Source organism: Schistocerca piceifrons, chromosome X (genome assembly GCF_021461385.2).
Source record: "Schistocerca piceifrons isolate TAMUIC-IGC-003096 chromosome X, iqSchPice1.1, whole genome shotgun sequence".
NCBI lineage: Eukaryota > Metazoa > Arthropoda > Insecta > Orthoptera > Acrididae > Schistocerca > Schistocerca piceifrons.
In genome coordinates this window covers 801,669,744-801,692,734 of record NC_060149.1, presented here as the reverse complement: position 1 = coordinate 801,692,734, position 22,991 = coordinate 801,669,744, and the positions used below count along the sequence as shown (strand labels likewise).

Genomic DNA, 22,991 nt, shown 5'->3' with positions numbered 1-22,991 from the left:
CTGGAATGTCTTAACAATCTCTGCTCGAAGTGGTTTAGAAGTCTTCTTAATATTTCAACATTTGGTCACAAGTAATATCATTACCAGGTTTGACTTTCTATGAAGTCATTAACAGATGGTTTGTTAAAAAGGAAAGGAAAGGATGATAGTGAAACACTAGGAAAATGAATTACAAATCAAATTAACCTCTATAAACAACCATATGTACTTGCAGCACACATGTCACACAAAATCGTCAACTTAAGATGCCTGGAGGTGTGCTTGAAATGTACACACATCTGTACTCCAACTGCTGCAACTGAAGACTATAGTTGACTGTGTAATAACAAAGTTAGTGACACTCAAATATATGATTAAGAATATTCAAAACGTAAAATTTATTGAGGGGGAAAGCCTTTTCAAAGTGAAAATGAGTAAAATTCTTAACTACCTGGGAGCCTACTACTGGAAGGAGGATAGATGACCCCCACATGCAGACACAAACAGAGTAGTAAACAATTATCCGGTGGTCAAAGGTGTATACTGAACAGGCAGTGTGAAAGAAAAAGTGGCAGATATTAAGATAAGTCACCATACAACAGAAATTCAACTAATTCACCTGGAACAGATATGATCCCTGTAAGATTCTACAGAGATTATGCAAAAGAACTTGCCTCACTTCTAACAGTGGTTTATTGTATGTCACTAGAGCAATGGAGAGTACATTATGATTGGAAAAAAGTGAATGTCATTCCCCTTTTCAAGAAGAGCTATCAGACAATGCATACAAACATAGGCTGATATCGCTGTCATATAACTGTGGTACACGTTTTATGGCCACGCATTTTGAAGTTTAATTTTAAGAGTGCAAAAATCTCCCACAAACAGAGAATTCTTGCCATTCAGGTCACTCTGTTTGTCCTTGTGACCAAGAGTACCATAGGCAATGGCACCCAGGCTGAAGCCATGTTCTTTGAGTTCAGGAAGGTATCTGATACCATTCCACATTGTCAATTATTGAACAAAATACCAGTTTGTGGAGTATCAGATCACATTTGTGATTGGATTCAGGGCTTCCTTGCAGACAGGAATCAACACATTGCCTGTATGTGAAGGAAATTGATATACGTGAAGGCAATTTCAGGAATACTCCAAGAAAGTGTGACAGTCATTATTGTTTACAATATATAATAATATTAATCATCAAGGGGATAAAGGTGGGACCTCTGTGAAGCTATATGAGGACAATCTTGTTATCTATAGGAGAGGTTCAATGTTTGTCGCATGTACTGTCACTTGAACCTAAATGTAAATAAATGTAATGTATTGAGCATAAATAGGCAAAGCGGTGCACTACTGTTCGACTGGACTACTGGTGAAAAATCAGTGGAAACAGTAAAAACCATAAGCACCTAGGAGTAACCATCCAGATGCCAGACTAAGATACAATGGGTAATTCTTATGGAAATGTAATTCATCCAAAAAAGAAACGGCGTACAAAAGACTTTTTTTGGTCGATTCTCAAGTACTGCTCACCAGTCTGGGAAGTATACCATGTTTCATTAATAAAAGAGAGCCAATAAAAATGATGTATTTTGTCATGACATTGTTGAGTAGGCACGGAGGCATTATGGAGAAGTTTACTATTGAAATTTAGAGTCTGTACATTTAGGAACAGCCTGGCAACATATTGCTATCTCCCATATAAAAACTGTGAAATGACCATGGCAAGGAAGACAGAGTAATTACAGCCCATTCTTCCCATGTGCCATTTGCAAATGGAACCGGGAAGACAATGTTATCAAAAGCACCCTTCATCACACACTGTAGGGCTTGAAAAGCAAATATGTACATGTATCTAACTATGAAGCAGTCCAGTTACGAGGGTAAGTCAATTATTATCTGCCAATTAGTTATATTTTTGTTTACTTTGGTAGTACTGTCATTTTATGTTGATGACACATGCTTTTGTTTATTTGTTGTTACATCTTTGAAATTTTCAAGCTGCTAGGTTAGTTTCGTCATCGCTGCCGTGCTGTAAATCATGGCTGCTCTGCTGTTTATTTACACCAAAGAAGAGCAACATTCAGTGATCCATTTTTTGTGCTTGGAAGGCGTATCAGGGGCCGAAATTCATCGAAGACTTTTTGCCCACGAAATCATCCACAACAGACTTTGGTTTCATAAAGTTTGTGCAAGATGGGTCCCAAAACAATTTGCACAGTTGCATAAACAAACACACTTAGACATCTGCAAAAAACATTTGGATCACTATGGTAATGAAGGGGACAACTTCTTAGACAGTATCATTACTGGTGACGAAACATGGATCCATCATTATGAGCCAGATATTCAAGATCCAACTGTCTGCAGGAAAACTGATGCTTATGGTTTTTTGGGAGGCACAAGGTCCAGTACTGGGACATTATCAGGAAAGGGGCACAAAAATAAACAGTGTATGTTACAGTGAGATGATTACTGACAGGCTAAAGCCTGCAATTCAAAGCAAACACCGCGGATTGCTGTCAAAAGGTGTTGTGTTGTTGCACGACAATGCCTGTCCACATACTGCTGCCCACACTGCTGAAACACTCCAGAAACTCAAATTTGAAGTACTGGATCATCCTCAATATAGTCCCAATCTTGCCCCTTCTGACTATCACTTGTTTGGTCCACTCAAACAGGTATTAAGGGGCCGTCGATTTGCCTCGGACAAAGCAGTGACAGAAGCAGTGCGTTCCTGGCTTGCAGCTCAACCAAGAACATTCTTTTATGAGGGCATCAGGAAGCCTGTACAACGACAGACCAAGTGCATTGAAACGCAAGGAGACTATGTCAAAAAATTATGTTCTCGCAAGTTTCAGTTTCCTATTTGATTACAATAAAATTTTATAACTACTTTGCAGATAATAATTGACTTACCCTCATATATTCTCTTCTATGGCTTGGTTACTGAATTACATCTTGTAATAAGTAACATGAAGAAGACACCTGCTGAGGCTTAAGGAAGCTGATCAATAAAATGCAACTTTTATAAGTTACTCAGTCAGATGAAGCTGTAAGGTTCACACGCTGACCTGAATGACAGAAAAGAAGAACACGCAAGTAAAACAGTCATTCACTAACCTGTAGTTTCCTTTTCTGTTCTCGGATGACCTCCCGCTCCTGAAGCTTTCTTTGTAGCTGCAGCTGAGCTTCTTTGTGTTTGCTGGTGTACTGTACTGCCAGCCCCAGTGGTGGTGTTGTCTCTGTTCAAGATAAAAAAATTCAAACTTGCTAAAGAGAACCATATCTGACAATTTAGGAATTACTCATAGTTTCATGCCTCACATACGTTTAGTTATGGGGAGGGGGATTGCTACACTGAGTCAATAGCTTTAGAACAGGATCTTGATATAGCAATTACATGAAGTTTCATAAGAAACTTAACAAAAATTGAAAAAAAGCAGTTCCGGTAAAAAAAGGCTACACAAAAGGAAAAGAATTTATAAATGAGAAGTAATTGACTGTTAGTAGAATAAGTTCATACAATAATAAAATAGCAATAATGATAGTTATCAGTGGCTACAGAAGTAAAACCATCAATAATGGGGGATGTGAGTCAATAATGGGGAAGTGAACAAAAGTATACAGGAATAAAAAACACAAATTAATGTAAGGAATCTCAAAATCCTATGAGTAAGATTAAGACTACCCCATTGAAACTAAAGATAATGACAGTAAAAGCAGAAACAGCTAAGCAACTTCAAACACCTTCAGAGACAGATCACATTACTGGATATTACAACTGCATTTTATACTGCATTCAGTCTTCTACAGCAGATTGTATTCTGAACCTTAAGTACCTTTGCAATGAAGATACATGACAAACATGTATGCCACTAAATTATTCAAGCAGGGCAGAAAAGGAGAAAAGCTGTTAACTTCTGTTTGAAAATCTGCTGTTTGACTCTAACACTTTGTGGAAGTCTGCTGCAAATTTATGTTGTAGAGTGGGTGGTAAGAATGAGTCACATGCCATGGATCATGTTCTTTGTTTGAACAGTAACTAAGGACGGACTAAAAACACAAAGAGGAACACTGTCCTGTGTTCACTGAATGCGCTTCCCAAAAAGGAGCTTCAACAATTAACACTGATAGTCCCAATAGCTATCTTCAGGGCTGAAAATATGAAAATGTTGTTAGTTAGAAAGAAAAAGGAAGAAAGATTACGATTTAACATTCTGTCAACTATGGTCACTAGAGATGGAGCACAAGCTCTGATTACGAAAGGATGGAGAAAGGAAACTGGATGTGCCCTTTTCAAAGGGACCATTGTGGAATTTTTCTGGAACAAATTTAGAGAAATCACAGAAAATCTAAATCTGGATGGCTGGACAGCGATTTGAACTGTCATTGTCCCAAATGCGAGTCCACTGTGCTAACCACTGCAGTGGAAAGAAAGGAAGGATGGAGTTTAGCATGTAGTCAACATAAATGTCATTATATGACTAAGATTAAGGCAAGCCACTACGAGAAAAGCTGTTAACTCTACTTGAAAACTTGTTGTTCCTGAATGGGAATTATTTTATGGACATCGACCAATTCTTGGGAAAGGATATTGAGTGTTCATCGAGGGATCATCAGAATCTGGGTGTAATGTTGCAAAGAGATACGAAATGGAACAAGCATGTGAGGATTGTGGTAGGGAAGGGGAATGGTCAACTTTGGTTTATTGGGAGGATCATAGGAAAGTTTATCTCATCTGTAAGGGAGACCGCATATAGGATGCTAGTGCAACCTATTCTTCAGAATTTGAGGCGGACTGCAGAATGATTCTACTGCTTCCAACATACATTCTGCATAGGGACCACAATGATAAAATACAAGAAATCAGGGTTCCTACAGAAGCATACAGATAGTTGTTTTTCCCTTGCTCTATTTGCAAGTGGGACAGTAAAAGAAATTACTAGTGCTGGTGCAAGGTAGCCTCCGCCACACACCATACGGTGGCTTGTGGATAATGTATGTAGATGAAATGTAGATTTAGATTCAAAGAGACACCCAGCAGAACACATCAGTACTATCCCTCTGTGTACAAAGATAGAGTCATATTTTTGGGTTCCCTTCATATTTGTCAGAACTTTACAGTAGTTTTGATGCTGTATCATTATGAAATGCGTGTCTTCAGCAAATCTAGTTTTATTTATTAGGCCAGTTTAGTGTCTTTGTAACTGGTGATTCATGAACTATAATTTATCTTTCTTATAAATCATGGTTAAATAAGAACATAACTATGCAAATAAAGAGTTATAAAATGATAGTAAGGAAAGTTTACCGTCTTTAGCAAAAATGAGAATTTGTATCCAATGTAAAAAATATCCATATACTTTAATATTAAATAGAATATTAAAATAACACAGCTACAAAATAATACAGCTACAATAATATACCTTAATATAATTTCAAAATGCAAATATTTTTAATTAGCTAAATGAGAATCTCTTTTATCTTGTGAGCATATGTATAGAAAACACTAAAATTATGCTTGCAGATGGCAGGATCTGAATTTTATCATATATTGTTCAGAATTTAAATGCAATAACTACACACAGGAAGTTCTGGAAAAGTATATCACCTTTGTTGTCACGCTTTTGCAGATGACCAGATGTTGAAAGAAGAGTGAATGCAGCTACAGATCGCGAGTCCACACACATCTTTTCCACCAAGTGACAGGCAAGATCTCGCAGATTATCAAAACGGACGCCAAGAAGTTTTTCGGCCCACTCACGAATTAAGCATGATGCAGCTGACATAACTTCACCCTCAGAGCAATGGACTGGAGTCTGCAACAGAAGGAAAGTTAACAATTACTAGCTGCTCTAAACTCACATTTCCAATTCCTATCAAACTTGACACTACACTGGTGGAAGTTTGAGGATGTTTGTAAACATTAGTGTCTCTTGACTTACTGTTATTTTCCTGTCTATTTGACTTTCAGTCTTCAGTTGTCTGCTCATTCATGTTGATTTCTATCACAATTGATTCACATAAAATCTTCAGCATTATAATGAAGTTAAAACATTTTCAATACCTGCAACACAATTCAAACCTCAATTCTTTTAGAATTCACTGTTGTTGTCTCCAAAAAAAGGGATATTTTTCATGTAGATTATTTGTTACTGTATACAGATGTTGATGTATGTAAAAAAGGGACATTTCAGAATTAAAACATACTTTTTCAGGTCTCTGGACAGGTAATGATTATACAATAACCACCAACATAAGCATAACAATTATGAGTCTTTATTAAATCACACCATAAATGAAGGAATGTAAAATGTAAGGTTAGTACCTTCTCTATTAAATCAAATGATGCTGTAACTAGTAATTTATGATTTTCCAACAACTGTCCATCGCTGTAAACGTTACATTAACAATTTTTTTTATATTCTTGGGCTTTGCAACATCCTGTATTGGTAATATGGTCTGGCAGGAGGAGAACATATTATGCCAATGAAAGTATACATGCTGCTCAGTAGGGGAGTAGGAGTCAGAGTGGGGCTAGGGGATGAAGGCTTGCCCTTTAGAAATTGGGGTTGTACAACTGAGTATTCCCTGCAGCCAAACATCAGACGTTAAACTTTCTTTGACTGATACAGTCACAAACCTGTAGTAAATTTCAGTGGATAACTACCAGGCATCAGAGTCCTTAGAAATTATTGTACATCGGATGAGAAGCTAATCTAGCAGTAATTATGCACAAATATTAAAATTTGATATCAGCTGAAACACAATCTCATCTGAAAAAGAATGAGGTATGAACTATATTTCTTATAACAAATATGAGGGAACTGAGCAGGTGAAAGGGGGGGAGGAGAGGCGAGGGGGGGAGGAGAGGCGAGGGGGGAGGAGAGGCGAGGGGGGGAGGAGAGGCGAGGGGGGGGAGGGAGAGGCGAGGGGGGGAGGGAGAGGTGAGGGCGGCGGGGGCGGGGAGGCGAGGGCGGCGCGGGCGGGGAGGCGACGGCGGCGGGGGCGGGGAGGCGACGGCGGCGGGGGGCGGGGAGGCGACGGCGGCGGGGGGCGGGGAGGCGACGGCGGCGGGGGGCGGGGAGGCGACGGCGGCGGGGGGCGGGGAGGCGACGGCGGCGGGGGGCGGGGAGGTGACGGCGGCGGGGGGCGGGGAGGTGACGGCGGCGGGGGACGGGGAGGCGACGGCGGCCGGGGGGGGGGGAGGCGACGGCGGCCGGGGGGGGCGGAGGCGACGGCGGCCTGGGGGGGCGGAGGCGACGGCGGCGTGGGGGGGCGGAGGCGACGGCGGCGGGGGGGGGGAAGCTACGGGGGCGGGGGGGGGGAGCGACGGTGGCGGGGGGGGGCGTAGAGGCGACGGTGGCGGGGGGGGGCGGGAGAGGCGACGGTGGCGGGGGGGAGAGGCGACGGTGGCGGCGGGGGGGGGAGAGGCGACGGTGGCGGCGGGGGGGGGGAGAGAGGCGACGGTGGCGGCGGGGGGGGGGGAGAGAGGCGACGGTGGCGGCGGGGGGGGGGAGAGAGGCGACGGTGGCGGCGGGGGGGGGGGAGAGGCGACGGTGGCGGCGGGGGGGGGGGAGAGGCGACGGTGGCGGCGGGGGGTGGGCGGAGAGGCGACGGTGGCGGCGGGGGGGGGCGGAGGCGACGGTGGCGGCGGGGGGGGGGGCGGAGGCGACGGTGGCGGCGGGGGGGGGGGGCGGAGGCGACTGTGGCGGCGGGGGGGGGGCGGAGGCGACTGTGGCGGCGGGGGGGGGCGGAGGCGACGGTGGCGGCGGCGGGGGGGCGGAGGCGACGGTGGCGGCGGCGGGGGCGGAGGCGACGGTGGCGGGGGGGGGCGGGAGAGGCGACGGTGGCGGCGGGGGGCGGGAGAGGCGACGGTGGCGGCGGGGGGCGGGAGAGGCGACGGTGGCGGCGGGGGGGCGGGAGAGGCGACGGTGGCGGCGGGGGGGGGGAGAGGCGACGGTGACGGCGGGGGGGGGAGAGGCGACGGTGACGGCGGGGGGGGGAGAGGCGACGGTGGCGGCGGGGGGGGAGAGGCGACGGTGGCGGCGGGGGGGGAGAGGCGACGGTGGCGGCGGGGGGGGGAGAGGCGACGGTGGTGGCGGGGGGGGAGAGGCGACGGTGGCGGCGGGGGGGGAGAGGCGACGGTGGCGGCGGGGGGGGAGAGGCGACGGTGGCGGCGGGGGGGGGGGAGAGGCGACGGTGGCGGCGGGGGGGGGGGGGGAGAGGCGACGGTGGCGGCGGGGGGGGGGGAGAGGCGACGGTGGCAGCGGTGGTGGGGGGGGGGGGGGAGAGGCGACGGTGGCAGCGGTGGGGGGGGGGGGAGAGGCGACGGTGGCGGCGGGGGGGGGGGGAGAGGCGACGGTGGCGGCGGGGGGGGGGGGGGAGGCGACGGTGGCGGCGGGGGGGGGGGGAGGCGACGGTGGCGGCGGGGGGGGGGGAGAGGCGACGGTGGCGGCGGGGGGGGGAGGGGCGACGGTGGCGGCGGGGGGGGGAGGGGCGACGGTGGCGGCGGGGGGGGGGGAGAGGCGACGGTGGCGGCGGGGGGGGGGGAGAGGCGACGGTGGCGGCGGGGGGGGGGAGAGGCGACGGTGGCGGCGGGGGGGGGGAGAGGCGACTGTGGCGGCAGGGGGGGAGAGGCGACTGTGGCGGGGGGGGGGGGGAGAGGCGACGGTGGCGAAGGGGGGAGAGGCGACGGTGGCGGGGGGGGGAGAGGCGACGGTGGCGGGGGGGGGAGAGGCGACGGTGGCGGGGGGGGGAGAGGCGACGGTGGCGGGGGGGGGAGAGGCGACGGTGGCGGGGGGGGGAGAGGCGACGGTGGCGGGGGGGGAGAGGCGACGGTGGCGGGGGGGGGAGGCGACGGTGGCGGGGGGGGGGAGGCGACGGTGGCGGGGGGGGGGAGGCGACGGTGGCGGGGGGGGGGAGGCGGCGGTGGCGGGGGGGGGGAGGCGGCGGTGGCGGGGGGGGGGAGGCGACGGTGGCGGGGGGGGGAGAGGTGACGGTGGCGGGGGGGGGAGGCGACGGTGGCGGGGGGGGGAGAGGTGACGGTGGCGGGGGGGGGGAGAGGTGACGGTGGCGGGGGGGGGGGGGGAGAGAGGAGACGGTGGCGGGGGCATATTAGCATATACTGCACAGTTCTGTATTGGTGAAGATGAGTGAATGCAACAAATATATGTTACAACATATGACCACATCATGTATGATACAAGTTATGGGGAAAGTTCAGAAACACAAAATTGTGGTAATGCAGTGTAAACTCTGACTGTTTAATAGTTTTCAAGATATTAGCAAAGATAAAATTCGAATATAATCACAGGCTCATACAACAAAATACACTGCTCAAAGGAATTAGAGGAACTTGTGTATCAATGTGCAATACGTTAAATCTATTTCAATAAAGGTGGTACCTATGGGCTTAATGCAAAGCCTGGGATCTTCAGTTTCAATGTACACAACAACTAAAGTCAATCGCCATCTATCAGCTGTGTTATGCATTACAGTACCACCTGGCCCTTCAGGGGAAGTGAGCACTGATGTCCCAATATTCTCTAGTGAGGTACATAGGTAGCAGCTGTCATTTGTGGATATTGAATTCAACCAAGCACATGCAATGTGAAAATGTAATGTAATGCAGGTTGCAAGAGCTGTCTGTCTGATCCAGAAGAATGGACTTTCAGTCCTGTTGCTGCAGATGCCAATCTCTCTCCATATGTCATACACAGATTGTGGACACACTACAGTGAGAAAAGTCAGTACACAAGGAAAGTTCGACAAGGTCACCAATGCATTGAAACCCCACCTGGAGATGAGATCTGCCCATCTCTGCATTGTGGCATCATGCGGCTGGAGCCAGAGCACTGCAAGACGGTCTCATAAGAGTAAGTGGAGCAACTATATCTGTTCAAACTAAGGAACAGCTTACAAGAAAGGATCTTCGCCCCCAGATGTTGTGTTAGAGTATCCCTCTTCACATTACAACATCTCCAGCTGACCTTAGGTTCAGTTTCCATGTCAACTGGCAACTTTATCATTAGCAAAATGTGTTATTCACAGACGAGTCTAGATTTCCATGGCACAAGATGATGGCCCTGTTAGCGTGTGCAGACACTGTGGTGAGCGGTACCTGCCACATGTTGTCCAGGAAAGCTACAGATTCGGTCAAGGTTCTGTGATGGTTTGGAGAGGCATCAGTGGTACCAGCCGTACAGATCTTGTCAGTGTCCATGGTTGCCTTACCGCCGGGTAGTACAGTGAACAGATCCTGTTGGACCATGTAGTGGCAACTACACACAGTGGTGGCCCTGAATTCCTTTGCACACCCAATAATGCTCAGGCTCATGTGGCAGGCATCACCAGAGGTGTATTGCGAAGTCTGGACACTGAAGCAATGGAATGGTCTATGGTGAATCTCAAGCTAAACTCCACTGGGTATGTGTGGGACATGCTTGATAGATGCATTCATAGTCATCCAGTTCCATCACAGTCTCTCCAGAACTCCTAAGGACTCTCACTGAAAATGGGAATAGTTACCACAGGGTGACCTCCTTAGATTTATATAGAGCATGTCACATAGGTGTCATTCAAAACGATGGAGAGCAGAAACCAGTTCGCATTTCCTTCCTAACTTAAAGCTAGAAAGGAAACAATGATTGATTGCTGCTCGCCATCATTTTGAAAGTCATATCACAGTGGTTGAGCCATTCCACTTTCCTAAGGGAAGGTAACTTGACGTAGATGTCAGGCGCTGATAAATGCTCATGGAGGGCATACTCATTAATGAAGTCCAATGAGATGCATCCCATAAGACGGGATGAAAGATTGTTTGCACTTCATTTTCAACACCTTTCGGCCATTCCAGTTCTGGTTATGTCCTTAATTTGTGAAAGATAAAGCTATAATTTGGTAACATATCTAGACCTCAATTATTACTCAGTGGAGTATGAAAATCACCCAATGTGATGTTCCCCCAATTCTTTTGAATAGTGTATATTCTCAACTACTGATGCCTCACACAATTATTCGATGCACATATTTCCATTTATTGGCTTTCAGGAGGAGCCATCTCAAAAATAGAATGTCAGTTATGACAATATGAACGTAAGGACAACACAAAATCCACTCCCAAGTGAAGAAAATCTCCGACCTGGCCCAATGTAGGTATCTGCAGTATTTATGATGAATTTGCACATATGTAGTCAGGCAGAGTTATCTTGTAATGCTGCTGCAAAGAAGAGTGTATAATCCAAATATAAACTTAATAATAGTGAGGTCTGCAAGGTCCACCCAGTTCATTTTACATAGCTGTAAAATTGCCCTCTATTAAAAAATGTTTGCATGTTTTTCATTTTATTCTATGACTATGGCACATTGTTGTGCTCTGAAATTATCTGTGCCATCACTAGTTAAAAATTTGCCTGTCTTTCATGATGTAAAATGCGTCTCAGGTCTTATCTCATGTAAGCCTCGATTAGTTGTCGACTGTTGGTTAGCAGGTTTTAAATTGACCCAACTTTTAATGTGTCCTTTTAGGGCTATTGCTGCTAGCTATTAATTGGCATATTACTTCTTGACAGTATAGACTGTAAGGTTTCGCTACTTTCCCTGTTGATCAGAAATAAGTGTTTGTAGAGTGGCACATGTGTATATTCTTTTAACTGATGACTGGCGCGTTGTTCCACGTTGCCACTTATATATCCCCACTAAATTAAAAACTTGTTTGTCACTCATGTAAAAGAAAGTTTCATTGCGCTTTACGGTTTATATAATAATTTTATATTGCAGCTTCCACTCAGTTTCACCACAGTTGTGTACTGACTTGCTCAATATGCTCATTTACTATGCATAATGCACTTTTAACTTATTTTGTTCATTTTTTGTGTATTTTTTTTTTGTTTTTTTCTTCATTTTAATTGTAAACCACTAATTCAAATTGTGAACAGCTGGGTTAGTGGCCCCACATTCTTTAGTGGCCCCACATTCTTCTCTCTGTCAACAGATGGCAGTACTTTTGCCACTCTGGTTTACCACTTTGCTTCCTCATTTGCATCCACTACTCCCTGTTCTGTGCTCATAGGTAGCACATCACGCCTAGTACACGTCCACAGCAGCGCTTGGAGGCCACACCACCAAGTGTAAGTGTCCTGGTATTATTTGTATATTTCCCTACCCAGGCAGCTGTCCATAGTACTGTCTGGCGTCACTTTTGCATTGACATAGGTTTCACAGCACCTAGTTCGACTGGTGGTTTTTAAATGTTTTTGAAAACTTTTTTATGAAAAAAACCATTGTCATTTTTGTGTATGTTGTTGCGTGTGAAAATTATCTTCTGTCTTTTGCTATTTACAGTATGACACCTGAAAATGGGCTTATAAGAGCCCAAAACCGGTTGTGTGATAATAAAAGAACTTTACAACTGAATCGGTATTTTCAAGCTCTGATATAATAAAGAAGGTAAAAAACAATGAAATTAAGTACATGGTGTGGTCGTTACACTGGAGGTCTCAAGAATGATCAGCTTCTGGGCTGTTGTCACATTTCCAAGACAAATCAGCAGTGAGTGGAAATAGGAACTTTCAGTATGAAACACTTTATCATTTCAAAGTGAACTTGAGTGCTATGAACAACTACAGATGGGATTGAAAGATTATCCTCCTCCAATGCTTCATGTATTTCATGTTCAGAAAATGACTGAAGGCACTCATATACATTAGCTCTTCCAGTGTACTACTGCAATTAATAAAGCAGTTTTCTTTAAGACCTTACATGAGAGTCGTCATGTCAGATACAGTTACCCATCAAGTCAAAGCCAATGTTTGCTATTGTAACGGAGAACAACATGCATTTGTATCAATTTGACAGAAAAACAACTCCCAAATTACACTTGTCAATCTTACCATGAACTGTTGACAAGAGAATTATGTATCTTTCATTACCACAAGTTTACACAGCATCACAGACACACTCAGGGTTAGAATGATAGTTACAATGGACAGGTATGTTAAGGTACGCCTTCTCCTTTACCAAAAAATGCGGAAGTGACCAAAAGCTGGACTGCGTGAGATCTTGCTCCAGTGACTTTGTTGGTAACAACGTGGCCAGTTCTGTTCAGCAATTCATATTGTTATGTCGTCATTCCTATCAAGTCCAAATCTACAAGCAGTGTTATCAGTGAAGTACAGAACTTATTACTCAAAGTCCATTTATTACAGACGTCAATGCAGACATAACAGAATTATCTCCTAGACAGAGGGTGCTGCTTTTTATAAAAATATGAAACATTACAAAATATGTAAACTTTACAAACTTGACATTTCAAGAATCTTCTAGAAATAATAAATAACAAAGATTTGCCGGTGACTGGATTTGAATTGGCGACCCGCAGCACACCAACCATCAACTATCTGGTACTACACACTGCACGCAGCACTGCTTGCGACATTGCTCCCTCTCCTGGAGAAACAGCGAACATGTGTTTCAGTTCTCACTGGAGCTGACTACATCATTCTCAATCTATAGATCTAGATCTTGACAGTGGTCCTTTGCATGGATGTATTGGAGGATCCTCGCATTCAGGTTGTCTCGTCACACCCTCTTCACTATGACGATCAATGAAGATAGTGCTTCCCTTCGAAGCTTCACAATCACGAAGTGGAGCTTTGGTTTCTTTGAATAAAAAGTCCCCACCATCGATCTCCATCTCAGGACTGTAGTAGGGCTTCACATGCAAACAGGGAAAACATCTTCAGAGCTTTTGTCTTTGTGATGAAGGGGCATAATACTTGAATTTGTATGTAATGTCCAGCAAGCAACAAAGGATACGATATGGCCAAAAGTAGCATTTTAGCAATTCCTCTGATAGTCCTACTTCCTAAACTGGCATAAATATCCATACCAAGTCTACTAGGCTGTATCTCACTTGTTAGTGCTTGGAATTATAGTGCTCTCGGTACTTCTGAGCATCCACGAACCATATGTGACCCAGTTGTCTTCAATCCTGGTGAAAAGGTGCTTCATGCAGTCACCCTGAATATCATCCAATTGAAATGAGAATAGTGTATCCCTTGTTGTTTTGCCCACATGACCACAGAACAAAAAGAACGGTGTGAAGTCTGTAGTGTCTTGCTTCACTGTATTATGTGTGAATGTCATGAAATACATCAATGTGCATTAAGATAATATCTGCCAGGCATTCTGTGAGGTCACTCATCTGTGAATAGAAGGCAATTGTCATCCTGTGAGTAATGTGGCAACATGAAATTACCTCATACTAGTCTCAACTGGAAAACTTTTCCATGACGAGAGGTCATTACACAGGGTGCTCTGTACTTCAGAAGGATGTCTTCTACAAGGGACCCTGCAATTTCCAGAGCTCCAACAGTCAGCACAGCATTGGTGACAATATAGTAAGTGAGACAGTAAGTGCCAACTATTATCCATTGATTCTCATTTGTTGACTTCAATAACCTCTCCAGGATGTCAATTCCAATCTGGTGCAATGGTTCTGCACCAGGTGGAATGGGTATCAGATGCCCGGAGGTAACTATGGCACACGCTTCCATTGTTGGTGTTTCTTAATGAGGCTCACAAACAGATCGATGTTGAAGCATCATGGAAATACTTCATGACAGTTGGCTGTAGATGAGCTGGGATGATGAGCAGCCATTTCCACCCCACTGGATTACAATTTATCTTCTACAGTGTTCTGTCTAAGTGAAATTCTCCTTTGGTCAGTTTTTCCTACTTTAAGGTCTCTATTCTTCTCAGCAGTGTTGGATCTTCCCTCTGTTCAGCAGAAATATCATTTAATGCAATGATGCTGGAGATATCATCCACAATGTCCTTTTCCATCAAAGAATTCCTCAAATGACAGTGTCCTGGTGTTTGGATCTGCTTTAGTGTACCACTGTGACATCGCACTCCTGAAGTCTCAGCGCCCACCTCGCTAGTCAACTCAATGGATTCTTCAAGCTCATCAGCCAGCACAGAGGATGGTTGTCACAAGGGTGAATGGTTTGTCAACTAAATATGGCCATAAACTGTTAATGGACCAAACAACTTCAAGACATTCTTTTTTTTTGGTTGTAGACTAGTTCATCTTGGAGTTAGAGAGTACTCTGAACACACAAGCTATCACCTTATCAGCACTTTCCTGAATTTGCACTAGAACTACATCTATCCTGTAATGACTACCATCAGTGAAGAAGCGGCTTGTGCTCATTTCTGTTGTTGGAACAGAGATAAAAAGTCAATAAACTTCATAATGGAATTGTTCCGAACTGTTTCTTATATACCCTTCATTTATGTCATACTGCTTAAAAAGCACTAGAAACATCGTAAATATAGTAATTATACAATTACAAACATAAATCTAATCCATGAAATACTGTAGCTAATAAAGTATATACAGAAGTGAATCCTACAATTTTTTTGGAGTTTTGTGTGTAACATTGTAATTGGTTGCAGTGCGTTTAACCGCTTGATTTATAGTTTCTTTTCCATATTCAATAAATCAAATGGTGGTTTGTAAGAATGCTCAAGTTTCAACTGCACTACTGAGATGAAATTAGAATTATATATTAATACCTTCAGCTGCTGACGGGCATTGATATATATCAACGGGGACAGGTGAAAATGTGTGCCCTGACTGGGACTCGAACCCGGGATCTCCTGCTTAGATGGCAGACGCTCTATCCATCTGAGCCACCGAGGGCACACAGGGTAGTTCAACTGCAGGGACTACCTCCCACACGCCTCCTGCGAGACCCATATTCTCACCTTATATGTCCACACACTACATTCGTAGTGTCCCTATCCAACACACTCGTAACATGTCCGAAAGAACAGACACCATATCCATATAAGTATATAGTTCTGGCAATACCGGCCATGACCTTCCTCTTCTGTGCAGATGCACACATAATACCCGAACTCTTATGGGACTTGGTAAGAATGTCTTCCACGAGTAATGAGTGTGTTGGGTAGGGACACTACGAATGTAGTGCGTGGACATATAAGTTGAGAATGTGGGTCTCGCAGGAGGTGTGCGTGAGGTAGTCCCTGCAGTCGAACTATCCTCTGTGCCCTCGGTGGTTCAGATGGATAGAGCATCTGCCATGTAAGCACAAGATCCCGGGTTTCATTCGTGGTCGGGGCACACATTTTCACCTGTCCCCGTTGATATATATCAACGCCCGTCAGCAGCTGAAGGAATTAATATATAATTCTAATTTCGTTCTAGATGGCTGCAGGTCATAAATGGTGTCTGTTTTTTTCAGACATGTCCTAAAGAACAGACACCATATCCATGTAAGTATACACTACTGAGAGGTGGCCCCATTTGCTATTAGTGACACTTCCCATTGATGAATGGCAGTAAGGGGAGGGGGGGGGGGGGAGGGTCACGGGGGTGGCAGATGCAGTAAGGCACTCAATAATGAAAATCTGAGCTATAGGGATGGCCGTACTGAGGCCACAATGAGTTAGGCCCCAGCAAAGGGCACAGGCACAGACAGGACACAAAGACAATTAAGACGATGAGAAAGAAAATTTAAGAACCAACCAGGTGGAGCACTCGAGTTCTCCTGCCTCACTTTTTCCTATCCTCTGCTTGTGAGAAGAAGACTTTCCTTTGGTATGCACACTGTTCTCACAGTGCCATTTTGTTCAAGTATCACATAAAGAAATGACTACTACCAAACGTGTGTCACTTGGGTTATGTATAAACAGTGCACTTGGTTCATATGGCTGCCACCTCCACAGATAGTTCATAGCCAAGAATGGCATTTTAGTTACTACTTCGCTGCAGTTTTGTAGGAACTCAAAGATTGGCCGCAAGTCTTGAAGCAAATACATTCTATTTAACTGAAAGCTTCCAATTTTTGCTGATTTCTGTCAACTGAGGACTGGAGTGAAACTGTTTATGCTAAACTGCTTCAAAATATTTGACAGACGAATAAGTAAAATGGGAAATAAATCTCACATATAACATATCATTTCATCTCACTTTAATTTCATGCTAGGAAAGCATTAAGTGAGAGGTTTGTGCCTTATTTTGAAAACTATGCAGCAGATTATGGTGTTAAATATAACAGAATAGTTAACAAAATAGTTGCAATCAAATTCCAGTAGAAAGAGCTGATGAAGAGCACTGACAGAGATTCCCATTTAGATATACTGAATCTCTTACTTTTTTTTTTTTTTTTTTTTTTCTCTGAAGTAGGGGTTACGAGGTGCTTAGCCAAATATCAAAATAGCTTAGAGCAGTGCTCGATTTGTAAAAAATAAGTTCCAGTACTGTGACCTTCTGAAGAGGGGAGGGGGTTGCTTTTTTAAAATCTAAACATCTTGAAAATTTATTTTAATGCTCTTTTTTGTCAGGTGTCGGTATGGCATACCAGAGTGTACAGTCACAAATCAAGCACTCGCTTTGAGGATATTTATGACAAAGTACAGATGAAGTAGACTGTCAAATTCAGCTAGTTTGTCGACAGAATATCACACGGCTGCTAAATTTGACTTCAATTACATTGTCAATGACCTTGCTGGACTCAAAGCAAGGAAACAGAATGTAAAATTATAATAAGAACACGATTCAACTTCCTATTAATGATTCACATAATGTTGATAATTTAAAAGGAGCAAATAAAATCTTTTCCTCATTATACAACATGATAAAATCAGTTTACAGTAGCTGCCACAAATATGACAGAGATTTTGTTTTAAATTCCATTTTTTTAGATAACACTTTACTACTGGTAATTTATATACAACAAATGATACCTTTAATTTGTTGTGTGAAATATTTTTTGTTTAGATAGCTCAAATAACTAATATTTTTCAATAATAATTCATTATTATTAAACCTACCTTACAAATTACAAAATTTCCTGTATCTGTATAGAAAAAAATTGCAGAATGGTACTTTTTTCTGGGGGTGTGGGGTGGTGGGAGCGCAGCTTTGGCATTTCTGCCCATGGGCCCCAGGCGTCTTTCACCAAACACTGTGGAGACTCAAAGACAGCCAAGGGATGGAGAGAGACAGCAGAGTCTGCTGGGGTGTGCGAAAAGGAGGGAGGGGTAGGCATGAGCTGGTCTGTCCAGTAGGTTCACCCGAGATAGCCCTAAGCAGTGCTATGGCGAGAGATGATGTGTAGAAAGAGAAACAGCTTGGTCATGTCACTGTGACTGTCACGCTGGTCCTCAGCATTGGGTGGAGAGAGGAGAAGATGTTTGTCACTGTGGAAGGATGTGCTTGGGGAGGGGGGGGGGGGGGGGGGGCGGGGGTAGGAGTGGTAGAAAGATCTTGCCCAGCTACTGGCAGCTCTGAGTGACACCAGGTCTCTGCAATGGAGCAGTGGAAACAGGACCTTATTACTTCTGGTCTCTGTCACTTATACTACACCAAAATCATATCATACTTAAACTCAAACTGTTTAACACTGAAAAAATACACAGAATAAAATTATATAAAAAAAATTTCTGGAGGGCCCTGCTCCCTGTGGTCCTTAACAATGGGTCACCCATGTCCTGGAGCGAAGTTCTGTCTCAGCATTCTTGTCATATAATGCTAGGGCTGGATATGATACTATTGTCTCTTTAAGGACAAGGAAATATCTTTCTTGCACCTTGTTTCAGGAAAATTTGGCATTTTCCAGTAGTAGCACTTGCAAGGGATGTCCCTTAATGCAGATGTTCTTTATGAATCACTGGTAGTTTGAACACATTCCCAGAAAATTTTTCACATCACGAATGTGCCAAGGAGCCATAGGATTTGGGACTGCTCTTATTTTCCTTTGATCATGACAGACTCCACCACTGCTAACTAGGTGCCCCACCATTTTTATTTCTTGGATGACGCACATGCAATTCTTAGGCTTCACGATGACACCTGCAGGCTGAACATACTTCAACATGGTTGTCAGGCATCTGAGATGTTTTTCAAATGTCTTTAAAAAAATGCAATGTCACCCAAATAGCAAAAATACGCTGTCCATTTAGGGTGTCTAAGCATGTTGTACAGCACATGTTTGAATGTGGGTGGAGAGTTACGTAATCCAAACCACATAACTTTGAACTCACACAGACCATCAGGAGTTATGAATGCAGTCTTATCCTGGTCAGCTTCATCAACCTCTAGTTGCCAGTAGCCCTTCTCCATGTCTATAGTAGAGAAATACTTTGCTTCTTTAAGCAGTGTATGATGTCATCAATACGTGGCAGTGGGAGACCTCTTTTATAATGATTTTGTTGAGTTGTCAGTGGTTAATGCAGAAATAATGTGCATCATCCTCCCCCTTCACAAAGACCATTAACACTCGCTGACATTGTTACTCGATCAGACCAGATCCTATTGGCAGCCACAGCAGCTTCCTCCACTGCATTGTCATAATGGTAATGGAGCATTATTCTTTGTCAGTGGAACTGACCTGCCCATTCTAAACTAGTCCAGCTGTTGCTACGCACATACTTTTAGGGATGAGTTATGGCTCACAATTTGTGATCCAAAGTTATCTTTGTCCATCTTCAATGCTTACGATAATCACATGTATGTAGATTTCTTTTACAAATCTGAGTAGCTTTTTGTAATGGAGAGGTACATGAGTCAATACACAGTATCTATACCAAAAAGACATGTCATAACCGCAATAAACCCAAATCTGAAAGTGAAGTAATCAATGACATACAACACTTAGCACAGAGAGCTTGTTTTAGATATCAACATAGACTAAACAGAACTGCCTCCTGTATGGAAAATACTGCTAATTATACAAACATTTAATTTTCCAGAATACACAAATATTACAAACAAGAAATTTCAGAAACCTTCTGGAAATGATAAATAATACATAAATATTTGCTGGTAATCAGATTTGAACTGGCAACCCGTAGCATGCCAGCCAGTGACACTAACTGCTATTCCACATTGCATGCAGGACAGTTGGCAGCAGTATGTTATGAAACAGGTTTACAGCTAACTACAAACATCCAGGCTTCATCAAGTACCTATGGCAGTTAGATCTTCCTATGCAGAGACTCTGCCTTTATTTTGGCACCTTTGCCTTCACTGTTTGTTGGGTCAACAGATGTCTGGACAGATAATTTTCATCTGTAGACTAACTTTCACACAACAAACACTTCCTGAGATTTCTGACAATTTGGTACAAGCATGCTTCTCTTACAGCTGTCTATTCATCCTTTTTGATTTTTTTCCAGTGTATAGGTGTCAGAAAACTATGGCTTCTTTTAAATCTGCAAACTAGCAGGATTCCCCCCCCCCCCCATTTTGTTGTTAAGTTACAGTGGATCTTTACCACGGCCCATAGTCCATATCTGACTTGTTTGTCTTGATGTTGAGTGACAGAAGTGCACAGTTTTAGCCCAATAGATGATGATGATGATGATGATGATGAAAGACTGCTGAACCCTACATATGAAATTATCAATCAGTTACTTGCTACTAACCTTTGTTTCTCTCAGCCACCGGTAAATACTGATGTTACAACATCTTTAGGTTCACTTATATTATCTGCTCAGCTACATAGGGCACAAACATGTGGGCTTTTTGATGTCAAAAGATTGAAGTATTGTCCTTGCGAGTGGATTTTCAAACTAAGTAGTAAACATTTTTGGGAGCACATACACGTATTAAGAATTTTTCTTTGCATTAATTATTAAATGCTTACTTCTCTCAGGCAACTATGGGGAACTGAAGTCATCTACTGTAACTATGGTGGGATTGGGAAATTTATGTGCAATGACTCCATATTTTTTATTACATACACTCACATGTTGCTAGATGATTCAGATGGGCAATGGTAGCGATGAGTTTCAGATTTTTGGCAACCCTCAATTCTAACTTTCACATACATTTTTTCCCATCCAGCACCGACATTCACATCAGTAAGTTTATTCAACCTTTCTTGCGTATACTTAAGTCAGAGTTTAACATTTTGACACTACTTTGCAGCTTTAAACAGTTTCTTTGCCAGTATTAGATGGGCATTGCATACAGTAATGACACAATTAGTCCGGAACCTTACCTTACATGATCTGGTGACTGACAACTGTAAGTTTCCATTTGACGTATCTAACAATGGAACATATAGGCTTGGATAACAAAAATATGGAAGGATAAATTAGTTATTGTCACAGAGGAGGCACTAAGTCATGTGTTGGGACAATGAAAAACAATTCTCGAAACATTCAGCTATTAGTCTAAGTCCTTCAGAATGAATAATTTAGGAGTAAAGGAGACCACTCCTTGAACAGCAGAAGGTGCCAGCTGGACACACAATGCTGGAACTGCAGTTCAGCATGTGGATTGGAGCAGGGGTTGTGTGCAGAAGGAGTGGAGGGAGAAAGAGGTGGGGAATAGGAATAGTGTTGGGGATGGGTAGCTAGCAGCTCAGACGGAGGCGGCATGTGCAGGATAGGAATGTTGGAGGGAGGGGTGGCAAGTGTACGAGCTATGCACGTGACACATGGGTTTCAAAGTGGGTGAGGTATGGTGCACAATGAATATGATGTGGACATATGGACTAGGAGAGGTGACAGAGCAGAGGAATAGGGAATGGATAGGGGACAGTGGGTTTGTGGAGACTGAGACTGGGAAGATTATGGGAGTGAAGGATGTGTTGCAAGGATTACTACCATTTAAATAACTCAAAAAAGCTCTCACACAGCTACTCCTTTGACAGGAATCAAACAACCCACAGCACAACCACTGGCACACATATAGCACCCTCCCATGACCATCTCTTTACAGGCCATCTAGAGGAAACCATCCTAGCCTCCCAAAAGCCTAAACCCATTGTCTGGTTCAGATTCACTGATGATATCTTCATGATCTCGACTCCAAGCCAACACATCCTATCCTTATTCCTCCACAACCTCAATACCAGCTCTGCCCAACTGCTTCATTAGATCATTGTCAACACACTGTGTGAACCTCTTGTACATTGACCACCACCTCTCAGAAAGCCCCATCTACACCTCTGTCCATATTAATCCCACTAATCACCTACAGTATCTACCCGCCTTTTGACAACTCATCCCTTCCACACCAAAAAATAACTCCCATACAATCTGGCTACCTGTGGACACTATATCGGCAATGGCGAGAATTCCCTTGCCCAGTATACTGCAGTTCCCACAAAGGCCTTCACATACAGACAGTAGTCCCCAAAGCAATTCTGAAAACAGAGTCCCCGTGCCATATCCTCATACACACACAATGCTCATACCAGTGCCAAGAATCAGCTGCAAAGGAGTGTGACCCTTGTCACCCCAACATCTTCCCAGACTGGAAGAACTAAACCAAATCCTTTGTCAGAGCTTTGATTATCTATTATCAGGCCTGGAAATAAGGGATATCCTCTCATTTCCCACCTCTTTCTCCCTCTACCCATCCCACCCAACACAACCCCCACCCCCGTCCACCTGCCAAACTGCAGTCCTGGCACTGTGTGTCTGACCGGCACAACGTAGATGCAGGGAGGGAGGGAGGGAGGGAGGGAGGGAGGGAGGGAGGGAGGGACAGTGAGTTTAAAATAATATTTCTTGCACATGGACATACCTTCTTTGGTTCCCCAACATCAGGCAGAAGTGGTGTCTCCAATTTAACCCTTTTCCGCATACCGGCATAACAGTACCGTGAATTGCCTCTTGTTCCCAGTCGTCGTGGTCGTACATGAGGAAATACTTGTTTCATAACTTTTCCAAAATCAGCAGTAGAGAGAGGTTTCATCATATTACTGTTGCAGTAAGCACTGAAAAATTTGAATTCAGATAGTTTATTACAGTAACCATCTTTTTTGAGATACAAATAAACATGTTATACCAATTCATAATCAGACATAGGCAACAGTATTCTGATTTCTCTTAATAATGATAGTAATATAATAATAATATTTTTTATTAATTTGTTACATTTTTGGGTAGAATCTTAATGATAAGATTAGAAAAACTCATAAATTGTATTACCTAGACTGTATTCAATTGCACAGCAA

At 44.0% G+C, this 22,991-nt stretch overlaps 1 protein-coding gene and 1 non-coding gene across 3 annotated transcripts in view; both read right to left on the bottom strand.

The window, feature by feature from the left end:
* The window catches only part of LOC124721214 (probable serine/threonine-protein kinase DDB_G0282963), a 141,201-nt gene that overhangs the window by 22,007 nt on the left and 96,203 nt on the right, over positions 1–22,991 (bottom strand). For both annotated transcript variants that reach the window (XM_047246064.1, XM_047246065.1), the window contains exons 4-6: positions 22,559–22,751; positions 5,597–5,804; positions 3,106–3,227 (exon numbers count right to left, since the gene is read on the bottom strand). In XM_047246064.1, coding sequence (XP_047102020.1) covers positions 3,106–3,227; positions 5,597–5,804; positions 22,559–22,751 — 523 coding nt within the window. The remainder of the gene's footprint in view (positions 1–3,105; positions 3,228–5,596; positions 5,805–22,558; positions 22,752–22,991) is intronic.
* On the bottom strand, positions 15,621–15,695 carry Trnar-ucu. Its single transcript has one exon. It is a non-coding gene; the product is annotated as a tRNA-Arg (tRNA).